Source organism: Rousettus aegyptiacus, unplaced genomic scaffold (genome assembly GCF_014176215.1).
Source record: "Rousettus aegyptiacus isolate mRouAeg1 unplaced genomic scaffold, mRouAeg1.p scaffold_m13_p_13, whole genome shotgun sequence".
In the NCBI taxonomy this organism is placed as follows: domain Eukaryota; kingdom Metazoa; phylum Chordata; class Mammalia; order Chiroptera; family Pteropodidae; genus Rousettus; species Rousettus aegyptiacus.
In genome coordinates, this window is record NW_023416288.1 from 40,750,251 (window position 1) to 40,763,513 (window position 13,263).

The window sequence follows — 13,263 nt, forward strand, 5'->3', positions numbered from 1 at the left end:
CTAAGCTTAACACGGCTACGCATCGCCCTAAAATATAACTTGAAATGAGACATTAATCATCCAGGGTTTAGTTGACGTGAAACCTAACAACTTCGTTACTTTTTGCCAGATACTCTAGGAAAACTCCCCTTACAACAGGACGGTTCCTGGACGCCGACCCCTGAGGGCGGGCCGGGGGCCGGGCAGGGGCCGGCCCTACCTATTTCATGCCTCAGCATCCCCTCCAGCCAGTGCTCCCGCGCCGTGGAGACGTTGATGGTCAGCGTCGGGCAGCCGTTCACTACCGTCATCGAAGCTCGGGAAAGGAGGTCCTCCGTGAGGTGGACGACGATCTAGGAGCAACAGGTAAGACAGGAGGTAAAGGCAGAGGGGAAAACGCCGTCGCAGGCGACAACGGGCCCGTAAGGAACGCCTTTCTCTTCCATTCACGCCACCGCGAATCTCCCCGAAACCGAGGGGGTGAAACGCGGAGCCAGTCGCTGCTGCCCCTGCCCGTTTTGAGCCTCTGGGAACCCAGAACCTTTGCGGTAACGGACGGAAAGGGGACGCCGCCTCTGCCGTGCTCACGTACAGTCCCCTGGCCAAAACGACGCGAAGGGACACGCAGGAGCCCGAGCCCACTCACTGCGGCGCAGCGTCTCATCTCGAGACTGAGAACGAGGGGAAATCTCTCCGTGGGCAGTTTTCACGCAATAACTCACATACCACCACGAGGCGTACAGAGATGGTAGTAAGAAAAAAACAATTCAGTGCAACCGAAGATTACTTAAGGCGTTTCGCGAGACATCTTGAATGACTAATTTAATGAGCTAAATGCGGCTGGAGAAACAAAACCCGGAGCGAAAACCGCGCGGCGCGGGCTGCGCTCGGACGCCCAGAGCCGCGCGCCGGCTCGCTCGCGATCCGTACCTCACCCATGCAGCCTTCTTTCAGCATGTACCTCCTCACGTGACTCCAGATGCGCGTTTTGGAGAGCAGGCTGCCCCCCGTGGCCTGTTCGAATTTTTCATAACTTCCGTATTTCTGTAAAGTCAGTTCCATGATATTGATGGACTGTAAAAGAAACAGATAATGAAGGTGAACAGCTTCCAGGTACTTCGAGGTGAGAGCCAAGCCCGCTGCGTCCTTCCCCAGCGGGACTTGTTTGTGGTTACTGGTTTCCAAAGGACGCTGCTTCCAAGGCGCCCCATCTTCCTAATCCTGAACAGCGGCCACTCGTTTTCACACGTGTGTACAAAACTCGCGTGGCTACAGGTACTGCTCTCCTCCCGTGTTTCTATAACACACTGATGGACGAAGGGCTCAGGGACTGCGTATGCCGACGACATCTGACCGGCAGAGCAGTTAAGGTAGAGGCACCTGCCTTCTCTAGGACTAGGAAGACTAGGAGTGGAAAGTACGTCACGAGACCATAATTATCATCTGGATAAAGAAAACCATACCCCTCTCCCACCACCAATTTTTAAGGACACACAAAAGCGTCAACCGTTCTTCTGTGACAGTCCAACAAAGTGTGAGTTGCCCTGGGCCACTCTGGTAGAAGACATCATCTCAACAGCACTAATGACAACCGGGGCAGGGCACCATCTACTTTAAGTTCTTCATAAATTTTCGCATAAGAAGAATATGAATGTTGAGATCTTTATCTCTAAACACAAATATGCAGAAAACTAAAAAACAAACAAAAAAACTGATAACAAATCACAGATGATCAGTATCTATGGGAAAACCACAAGAAATGCAAACAAAAGGAAGAAGAATGTTCTCCAAAGGTCTTCTGGAGCAGAAACTAGAAAATTCAAATATATCTGATATGAACTGAAATAAGCTATAAAGTTCAGATATATGTTATGTAAGTTTACAGTTCCTGAAATGCTGTCAGATTGATAAAGAGATTAAAAGTCCGAGCTCTAGAATCAGACTCTCAGTTCTGACACCTTCTGGTTGTGTGACCATGTGCAAGGCACTAGATTTGTTACTAAGCCTTCTTACTCGTAAATGAGTATAAAAATAATGTCTACTTCATGTTTTTGTTGAGAAAATTTAGTCGACCTTTGTAAAGCACAGTCTGAGACATAACAGTCAATGCATAATGATTATATCATCATGTTATCACTCTTTGTAAATACCATCACCGTAGATAACATGTCCGACACCAAAACTAAAGAAAAGCTCACATATTGCAAGTTATAATTCAACATTTATATATATATATATATCTTTTGGAAAAATATATATTAGTAGTACACTAGGCATATATTTTAAATTTATCATAACAAGAAATGACTTCAAAAGGCTTTCCTGGCTTCAGTTCCCAAAACTTTACTGAAAACTTTGTTATTCAAAGTGCAGTCCAATGGCACCAGGATCACGTGGAAGCTGCGGAAATTTAAGGCCCCCCATGCCTACTGAATCAAAATCTGCATTTTAACAAGATCATCAGGTGACTCGTGTGCACAGTGGAGTGAGAAGGATCTCTGGGAATGGGAGTAGAGCACAAATCCCCCGAGACCAATTTATTTATATGACAAGTAGAATAATTAAAAGAACGAATGAGCACATAATTGAAAACCCATTTTATAAGATTAGCAAAGGCGTTTTGCATACACCAGTCTAATAGTCACTAGTTGTCAATATATCAGAGTGAAAAGAACAGGAGAAATCTTCTTCCAGAAAAAACAGAATTGGTACCCTCTACATCGGACTGATATTTAGACCTAAAAAAAGTTAAAGATTATAACCTGTGCTTCCAGGTTTTTAGAAGTTTGTACTTAATCTCAGATAAAATTAACTCTTCTAGCACATGCTTACTCAGTGGGAAGACGTGGCTATCAAGTTAGGACAGTCACACGCTGCCTGAGGATGGGGACATGTCTGAGACATGTCGCTGGGTGACTTCGTCACTGTGAACATCTAGGGTAGACGCACACAAGCCCGGATGGCACAGTCCGCTGCTGTAACTGTCTGTCCTATACTTTCACACGCCCGGCCGTGTGTTTACGGTTCTGACAGTACAGTTGTTTACACCAGCATCACTGCACACTCTCGTTCATGTGAGGTGCCACATGACGATGACGTCACCGATGATGGGAATTTCCCACTATAATTTTACGGGACGCCATCTTACATGTGCTCTGTCGTTGACTGAGACATTGTTAATGTAGCACGCTGACTATTAATTAGCTGTTCTTAATTTTCTTAATTAAGAAAAACTTAAATACAGGTGTTCCTTGTTATCAATAAATGGTACTAGTAGAAGGCTATTAAGAATTCATAAGTATTCATATTCATAATAGGAAATAAAAATTTAGAAATTAATACTAAAAAAGTACCCTATAAATATAAGAATACTTACCTTGACAGTTTACCAACAGTTAGGAAAAATTTATACCAAATGAACTAATTTTTAGATCCATCAAAAAACAAATAAAAGTACTGGGTTTTTTTAAGGGGGTATAATTTTTCATAAAAATTATACATACAATATACATAATCAGATATAATAGCTATCGCTTCCTTCAATTCATCTTGATTGACGAGGCCCCATCATGATGCAAGACTACCTGGGAGCTACAGCAACGTTCCCAAAAGCTTATCTTAATATCACGTCATGCTCAATTTTCTTTAATATGTCTGTCCTGTTGTCATCTCTACTGATTTCTTACCAGTTTTTCGGCTGTTCCAACCAAGACAGACTTGCCAGTGATCACAGTGCTCTCTAGGATCCTTCACTGACCTCAAGAAATAACTTCCCAACCATCTGCACTATAACAGCCCACAGCACACACACACACAGTAGCTGGATGGGTCAGGAAGTTCAAGCCTAAAGAGCACAGGAGAGGAAGAAATTGTACTCTACCCTTTTAGGTTCTCTCGGCTGGTCTACTAATTAAATTGACATGAGACAGATTAACAAGAGAACATAACCAAATTTAATTACATACGTACATACAGGAACACCACATATATGAGAGTCAGAGCCCTCGCATACATGAGGTTCAGAGACGGAAGATTAAAATGAGGTACATACAACATCTTAAGCTGAGGAATGAGGTAATCCATCCTGGGGATGTAGAGGGGAAGAGGGTCATCTGCAGAATGGTAAGAAGAGTAGTTGTTCACTAATTAGATGTTTGCCCTGCCAGATTTTTTTTACTACATTGTGAATTAATACATTCTCTCTGCTTATAGTCATTTCTGAACCCTTCCTCTTTAAGAGGATAATATTTAAAGTTTTACATATCTTACAGGCATCAAACTGATTTTCAGAAAGCTCAAACCTAGAGCAAAGAGGAAATGAATGCAAAATGAACAACCGCTGTGCACCGAGGAACTGGTGCTCTCTTCCGACCCGGGTGCCATTTCCAACGCTACGCAGACCCGCATCACAGCCCCTCCATCCCACGGCCCTACAGCACTCTTAACTCTCCTCTGTTCAAACAAGACGCGTAATCGAATTCTTTCAACAAATGGTGCTGGGACAGTTAGACAGCCGCACATAAAAGGATGAAGTTGGACCCCTACCGCATATCATAGTCAAAAATTAACACAAAACGGATCAAAGATCTAAATATAAAGACTAAAGCTACAAAACACTTACAAGAAAGCACAGGCATAAGTCTTCGTGGCCTTCGATTGGGCAATGGTTTCTTAGATACGACACCAAAAGCACAAACAACAAAATAGGTTAAGATGGACTTCATCAAAATTAAAAGATACCATCAAGAAAGTAAAAAGATAACCCAGAGAATGGGAGAAAATGTTTGCAAATTTCATATCTGATAAGGGACTTATATCTAGACTATATAAAGAACGTCTACGACTCAATAATAAAAATGCAAATAACCCAATTAAAAAATGGGCAAAAGATCTGAATAAGTAGTTCTCCAAATAAGACAGACAAATGGCTACCAAGCACATGAAAAGATGCTCCACATCATCTGTCATCAGTGAAATGCAAATCAGTGAGATAACACATCACATCACCAGGATAGCCACAAGCACAAGAACAAAACGAGAGCTGAGGAGGACGTGGAGACACTGGACCCTCGTGCACTGCCCGTGGGAATGTGACATGGTATGGCCACTTGGGAAAAGTCCCCCTCGAAAGGCTAAACGTACAGAGTTCCCACGTGACCCACTGCTCGATGATCTGCCGTATGATCCACTAGTAGGTGTATACCCAAGATAATTGGAAATTTATGCCCACACAAAAATTCGTATACCCATGCTCATAGCATTATTCACAACGGCCAACCCAAATGTCTGTCAACTGATGAATGTGTGTAAGAGATCCACACGTTGAATATCATTCAACAATAAAAAGAACTGACACATGGCGTGACGTGGATGGCATGGATGAATCTTGAAACCTTACGCTAAGTAAAAGCAGCTAGTCACACAGGACCACATAAATGTGTGACCCATTTATCTGAAATGTCGAGAATAGGCAAATCCAGAGAGAAAGAAAAAGCAGACCCTAGGGCTGGGAGGATGGCGGGAAATGGTGAGTCATTTCTAATGGGTCTAGGGTTTCTGAGGGGGTGGTGAAATGTCCTTGCATTTGACATAGGTGACAGTATAAATGGAATCGGCCGCTTGCACGCGAGGCTGTCGGAGTGTAGACTCGACTCTGGACGTGCAGGCGAGAGCTGGACGGTGGGCAGTGGAAGCCTGTAAGCCATGCTCAAGATTTGGGTTTATCCGGAATTATGAGGAGCCCTTAGGTTTTTCAGGAAGGGAAGCGACGTGACCAGATCTGTATCTCAGAAGGACACTCACGGCCGTGTGGAGAGCAGGGAAGACTGAAGCAAATGTGCTTTTGCCAGCAATTCGCTTTTTTATGAAGCAGACTGTAGACTATGACTAGATTATAAGAAGAAGAAGGGAAGTATTTCAAAAAATTGTACTGAACGTATGCAGACCTGAGGAACTCGGGCTGAGACACCGAGTCTGGCTTCAGCGAGGGAACGAGCAGGTGAAACGCACAGCAGGACAAGTAGAGACGTCACCTGCAGCCTTCGCGCCCCCATCCACACACACCCTCCGCCCCCTCCGCACGTCTGTGTCCTCAGGGTTGGGGGACACTCTGGATGTGCACAGTGGTGACGGGGAAAACGGGAGGGTAACTGCTACCAGGACAAGTATTTAAAAACGGCTTAGCACTGCAGAGTCTTCCCGCATCACCTACGAGAAAAAAAACAGATGTTCAAGCTGTTCCGTAAGAGAGACCCTGTAAAGGTGAGAACCTGAGAAGGTGCTTAGGCAAGTTGGCAAAGGCAAGCCAGCAGAAGTGCTGCTGCCATGAGTCCCCAAGGTCATACCTTCTTCCAAGGACACACAATCTGACGGGGTGTTTCCACCTCTGACTGTAAGAAAATCTGCCTTGCTATTAGGTTAAGAACCAACCCTACTTCTCCAATCTAATACACAAACTTATTCTGAAACCTACTAAACTCAAAATATCTTTTAAAAAATCTTACAACTTTAGGGTATCTCTGAAAGTTGTGCAGTTTGCTAAATAAAACTGTGTTACCTGGAAAAAGATGTAATTTAAAGAAGGCTTGCTTTTCCTGACCTTTAGAGTTTGGACAACTACCAAGATAAAACACTTTCAAATGCCAACACACCTAAAACAGCTTCAAAGAAATTCTATGTCATGATATCCTGCTATCAGTGAAGGTATCTGATTTCCAATTAAGTTGTTTCTATCAAAAACAAAAAAATGAACAGTCTTGCTTTAGAACATGATGTGATTTTTATGTTATTATGCATGTTTTAATATTTAATACAAGAATGAATCACCTATTCCATTTATACTATAAACTCTAACAGCAAGGCGCTGTTTTCAGAGGACCATATTTAAACGTCTTTACGTTATGCTAATCATTGGCCCCAATAAAACAGTTTATGTCTAACAGACCTGGCGAGTCAGAGGCGGCAAACTGGTAAACCCATGGGGTGAACGTGGCCCACAAACAGGTTTTCATTGGTCTCAACAGGCTTTGTTTGTTTAACTGAATTAGCCATCAACATTTACGAATTGGCAGACTTCATATTAAATTCAGTATCCACCTTTCTCTTGAAAATCATGAAGCTGTAACACTAGGCTCAAATTATAGCTCACATAAAACAACCGCGGTCTGGTTTCTGGGCTGCCGCCGAGCTCAGCCAGCTCTCTGCAGGGCCTCGCGATCCCTGCCCCGGCCCCTTTAGGCATCGGAGTTTGTGGCCCTTGAGACACTCTAACTATATAGTTTACCGACTAGGGAAACAAAAATCAGCATTTGCTTCCTAACCTCATGAACTCAGTCCCCCCCGGTGCGCGCCGTGACTGCGTGACTGCTGTAAAGGACGCGGCGCTGGGCCACAGGCTGCTGCGTGTTACGCTGCCCAGGGCCGGAAGGCCAGCTGCTGTCCAAGGCAGAGGCCTTTTCCTTCCTCCACCCACACGCCTCTGAGATTTCAGTGACCCGACCGAGTCACCCTTGATAGTACGGGAGCGCGGACTTGCATGAACGTTAGTAATGAAAATTCTGGGATACTCTACTTACACAAGCAGAACAGTTTCACTCCAGTCAAGCAGACATAGAACGCATTAATATCAAGTAATATTCTAATTCTTAAGTAATATGGTTGTGATAGAAATGGCTTGAGAGGCATCAAACACCTTTTAGAAAATGAACTGTTTCTTGCAGCTTCCTTTCTGAACCCCACAACTATTCTGTTTTGCTTATGGACGTATCTTTTGATAAAAAATCAAGAACATGTCACTCGATGTTTTATTAAGACAATAAGCTGGTATTCCGTAAAATTATGACTTTGCGCCCAGTCTCCAACAGGTCGGAACCCTTGCCTTTCAGCCATGACTACTCTGCATCCCAGAAGGTTCCCCGTCAATGCTTTTCCCCTCAAGATGCTACAGGGCCCTCCCTGACAGCAGCCGGTTTGAGAAATGGATGGTGTCAACATGTGAGCTCCTGAGAGAGCGGCTCACGTGAGCGGCTGCATTCTGCTGCTAATGCCTGCGGACTAAGGGTCAGTCTGTTGGACTGGGGGACAGTGGACAGGCTGCCACCGCTGGGAGAGGGTGCCCCTCCCGCTTGTTTGGAAAGCATCAATGTTACTTGAACATAAGCAATTTACATTTTTCTAAATCGGGATGAAGATACATTATGAAGCATGATGTAAAATTCACACGATTTTAAGATAAACAGATTTGCTCCCCCCGCCCCCGATCCCCCGGGCCGTCTTCACATCTCTGCTGTCCCCAGAGCACTGTCCCGAGCTGTCAGCTTAAAGAACTGCGTTGCGATGGCGAAATTCTTCATCAGGTTTTTGTGCTTAGAGAAACAAATTTCACTTATTTGGAAAATTAATTTTAACAAACCCAACTATTTGCCACTTATGCTGCATTAATAAATAAAGCACTGTTATCTGAAGTAAAAGAATTTTCAATTAACACGGCTGGCAGAAACAGCTTTTCTGTGCTTGACGTGTGGAAGAGGTAAATGTTTTATAAAACAAATGACACAACCAGATAGAGCGTGACGTGAAGCAGAATTTTGATTAGCCACAGTATTTAGGGGCCAGAAACTTGAGATGTGTGTGGTCCTACAAATGGCCCTCGAAGATCATTTGGTCTAATTCCCTCAAAATACATGCATTGTGTAAATATATATATATATAATCTCCATACACGAAAAAAAATGAAGCAGACAGTACAATATTTACATAAGCACATAGAATGGGTGCAAAAATAAAAATGTAAACACTCATTCGGCACCACAGTGTGCAAGTCCATGAGAACACGGCTCAGCACTCAATCCGCCATCCTTCCTACCTGCACCTGTCCCCCAGAGGTTCCAATGCCAGGGGCCTGGAGCCAAAGGGAAGGTTCAGAACGCTTTCTTCTCCACAAGTCAATTCAGTGGCTTATTTCCACCCAGATGTTTGAGTTAAACATCCCTCCTTCTACACTCTCCTTTCCATGCCCCTACGTGTGGCCTTTTCAATGACTGCATTTACTACTCACTGCGGACCCTCTGGGATTACTCACGGCTGATGTGGCATTTGTCACAGCAGGAGAGCAAGGTGGCTGCCCTGGTGACAACCGTGCAACAGGGGGAGAGCAGGGGATAAACTTTCCACTGCACCTAATCCATGTAAATGTTCCCTTCTACTACTATGAGTGATCAAGATCGGAGTATATTTGCAAATAACAATTATTTTAAAAAACATCAAGTCTTAGGACTAGGATAGCACTGGACATACACTACTTTATTGTAGAAGGAGTTTTTGAAGACTGTTTTCAACTAGCCTGTGTCATCTGAAGACACTTAGTTCTGAGTCTCTTGCCGATTCTGGATTTTGCACACTCCATGGGAAACAGGAAACGGGTGGCAATGCAGTGGCGAGGACAGTGGCAGACAGAGAAGCGGCACACGCTGCGGGAGCGGCAACGAAGGGGTGTCCCGCCCGGTTCGCTGGCAGTCAGAGGGGCATGAAGAGAAAAATCGGCCCCCTGTACCACTGCGGTTAGATCTTTCGGGGAGCCCCATTTTCGCTTTTTTCAAGTAGTTAGTTCATAGACAAGGGGTTCGTCTTTGACCTTGTACTCTTCCTAAGGCACTAATTAATACTGTACTACAATGGGTGCCGTGACAGGAAAAAGGTAAATACTACTGTCTTAAAGCTTCCGAAAAACAGTAACTAATAGTCGCTATTTCATAAGTGTATTACAGAAAGACAAGAACAGTCCCTGTGACGTCTCACTAGCAAAGTGAGAGGATCTTTTGGTCTGGTGCTTTTCGGGTGGAGGGTGGCACCTGGGTCAGAAAAGCCAGGGCAAAAGCCCTCGGGAAGCACTGGGATGCGGGGTCCGGTCGTGCCGGCTTGCGAGGGCTCGCTGAGTGTGTGTGACCTGCAAGCCAGGAGACGCTGCAGTGCCTGGGACTGGTCACGGTGGAAGCATTCACATTTACGTCATGCAAACTGCGGGCTGGTGTGCTGCCAGACCACGGTGTGGAAGAAACGGGGTGTCTCTTCCACACTCCAGGACTCCTGGTTCTGTAACCTACTGTATACACAGTGACCTCAGGGAAGTTACTTCGCCTCTCCAGACCCGGTTTTTCAACTGGTCATACCGCCACCACAGCTCCTCGTGTGAGGGACCAAAGATGACGGCAGGTGTGAAGTTCTCAGCACGCGGAGCAACGAGCAATTGTCAGTGCTAGCCGTAATTTGTCACGCACTGATACGACTTTGTTCTTAAATTTTAAAGCAATTTTAATGGACTAACAGAGCAGCAAGGGTCATGGAAAAAAAAAAAAGTGTCAACAACTTCATAACAAATAGAAGTATATGGAAAACAAGTATAGGTTTTTTCTTCAAGCTTTCCGATTTACTTGACCTTCTATACAAATATCATGCACCTAAAAGTGTTAGAAGTATTAGGATGCCAAAGAAGAATCCCATGTTCGTGGTAAACATACCTAATCCATTCTGTCAACACAGAACCCAGGCTCGGCTGCCAGCGGCACCCCACCGCGGCCCTCTGGGGAGCTGCGTGAAGCCAGACCTCTCTGATTGGGAATCTCAAACCGACAGTGAACACAGCCCGCAAGGATGTTTTATTTGGACAGTACTGAGTTTTTCTTCTTTTTTCTGAAATCTGAATGTAAATGCCTTTAAGGGATCAACTTAAACCCACATTCCCCAATTCTTATATCCAGTAAAGTATGGAGGAAACCAGAAACAAGCTTCCAAGGGTCTTCTCCCAGTGAAGTCACATGGCACACAAGTCACTTACCCAGCAACTGAGCTCTAATAAAAGAGTTGTCTGCCAAGGAGACTTGTTACAGACCCAGCACCCAGGGTGCTCACCGGGGCCTGGCCACACGCGCATCCCCTACACCTAGCAGGCGCCAAAACTCCAGACTCCCGAAAGAAAAAGAGGTAGGTATTCAACATCAAATGTGCTTGCAGTTTAGGCAAAGCGAGCTACTCTCATGACTGAGGGGAAGTTTTATTTCAGTGCAGGGAACTGTGCACCAGTCGCGTTCCAGATGCCGGGCAAGGGCTAATCTTGCAAGCTGGGCTCTCCAAGGACAGCAGCTCAGGCCCCTCTGTTAAAATTCCTTTTGCCAAAGGGTACCCAACACCCCAAAGCCTGCCTCCTCTCACACAAAAGCTCCCCATTTACCAACTACTAAGGATCCCCACTGCTCCAGTTTTATTAACAAATAAGAAAATAATTCAAGCTTTATCTTATCTAGCCAAACAAAAGCTGACTTATTTTCCCAATGTTATTAAATGTCGCTCCACCAATGGGAACTCCCAGTTAGCAGGAGCTAGCCAGGGTCGACACTGAGGTATGAGTCCAGCCAGAGGCTGAAAACCGGCCACGGGAGCTGTCCACTGGCGTCACCACGTTAATACAGGATATCCACGTGACTGCGGGAGACACTGAAGTTCAAGGGCTCGATGACCGACCTGCAGACGCTGCTCACCTCGCACTTCCAATCCGTTCAGCAATGCGCCGGGTCTAAGGCCACCTGGAGCTGATATCTGGGTTCCCCGAGGATGCTCTGCCACCGGGCAGCAGGGACTGAAAGTACCCTGGCTGCCACCGAGGCCCCACTTCTGACCCCCTGACCCCGGCGGCTCTTACCATCTCTCATCCAGGCCCCTTCTCCTCAGCACCGGGAGCACTGAGCTCTTTCCCGCAGAGGACCACGGCCGTGGAAAAGAGACACTTTGAAACTGTCACATTTAAACATACCCCGGGGGTGGGGGAGCTGAGGGTCACCACAGCAACCGGCAAGAGGCCGAGCAGGGTTTGGCAGGCTCCTTCAGGAGATATATTCGGGCCCTGTGGCCCTCACTAGATGCCATGAGCCACCCCGAAGGCTGAGTGCCTCTAGTGGAACCTCCTGCCTGACCAGGAAAACTGAGTCTTGGCGCTGCCTGAAGAGACGGGGTAACCAAGGGGGACACCAGAGCCTGGGCGCTGCCTGGGTCTCACTGTGGTAGACTGATATGTGCCTTTCTGTGCGCGGAGGAACCGCCAGCTTCGGACGGGTCGCGATGCCGTGCTTGGAGACTGACGGCTGGGGGCGGGTGGCAAGGCCTTGACGGAGGCTACAGACCAGGGGCTACCTGGCCATCCTGACTCCTTTCTGCAGCGTGCTTCTGAATCCGAGACTGGCCCTGAATCTGCTGCTTTAGCGTCACAGCTGGGGAAGGGCGGATGTGACATCATGTCACAATCCCCTGAGCTGCTGAATAGGTATTTAAGCGTATTTCATGGAGGCCTTTGTTCTGATAAATCTCCTTTATTTGATCAAAGTGGTCTGAACAGTATATCTGGCCTGTGTTGAGAGCATTCTCTCAAGTGGTGGCATCTGCAGCACAAGCCAGCTAGGATTGCTGGCGCGATTTAGAAGTCTCCAGAAACCCGAATGCAGGTTTTATCTCAGGGTGGAACTGGGCCAAAATACAGATTGCACAGCCACAGGCAAAGCAGTGTCAGTGCTCGACCTGAGGGGCTGCCGAGGCTTCCAAGTGCCTCAGGGGAAGGAGACACTCGCTGATCTAATGGTGGGACTTGGTGTGGGACTCTAAATTAAAGAATATCGGTGAATAAATCTCGGCCATCTTGTGGGGGAGAGGGGGCAAACAGCATTTTTATAATTATCCCAACTTATAAATGAAAGCCCTATTTGGTCCACTGCAATTTCAACAACAACAACAGCAGCAGCAGCAGCAACAAATCACAAAAAGACTGCCAAAATAGGAAGAAAAATAAAAGCTGATTTCTAAATTAACGCTTAGCACAATCTCAACACATGTAAATAAAAAGTGATCCCCCATTAGAAGACAGAGGCACAGCACAAAAGGTTTCTTCTAACGAAGGAAAAGAAACAGCTATATTAAAATTCTTTCAATCTTAAAAATAAACTTTACATAATGGCTTCAAAAGACCGGTCAGATGCCACGTCATTTATAACAACAAAATCTTCTGGCCACAAACCCAAAGAACTGGGTCGTAGCAGAAATGCTAAAATAGGGCACGCACCGCAGGCAAGCAGAACCACGCAGCATCCCAGCCTGACAACAGCTGCTCCTTGCTGCCGGAGCCAGGCTGAACCCGACGCGTTATAAACGCCGTACAAAGTTAACTCAGCCAAGTGCAGTCTGCCTTTATGACCTCAACACTACACCGGGCAGGTGAACGTCACCTAATTTCTCCCCAAACATGCC

General features: G+C 45.9%; 1 protein-coding gene across 4 annotated transcripts in view; it reads right to left on the bottom strand.

Moving 5' to 3' along the window:
* Positions 1-13,263, bottom strand: part of KIAA0895 (KIAA0895 ortholog) — a 33,099-nt gene that overhangs the window by 10,209 nt on the left and 9,627 nt on the right. For all 4 annotated transcript variants that reach the window (XM_016159805.2, XM_036230479.1, XM_036230478.1 and 1 more), the window contains 2 exons: positions 910-1,053; positions 200-332 (listed from right to left, as the gene is read on the bottom strand). In XM_016159805.2, coding sequence (XP_016015291.1) covers positions 200-332; positions 910-1,053 — 277 coding nt within the window. The remainder of the gene's footprint in view (positions 1-199; positions 333-909; positions 1,054-13,263) is intronic.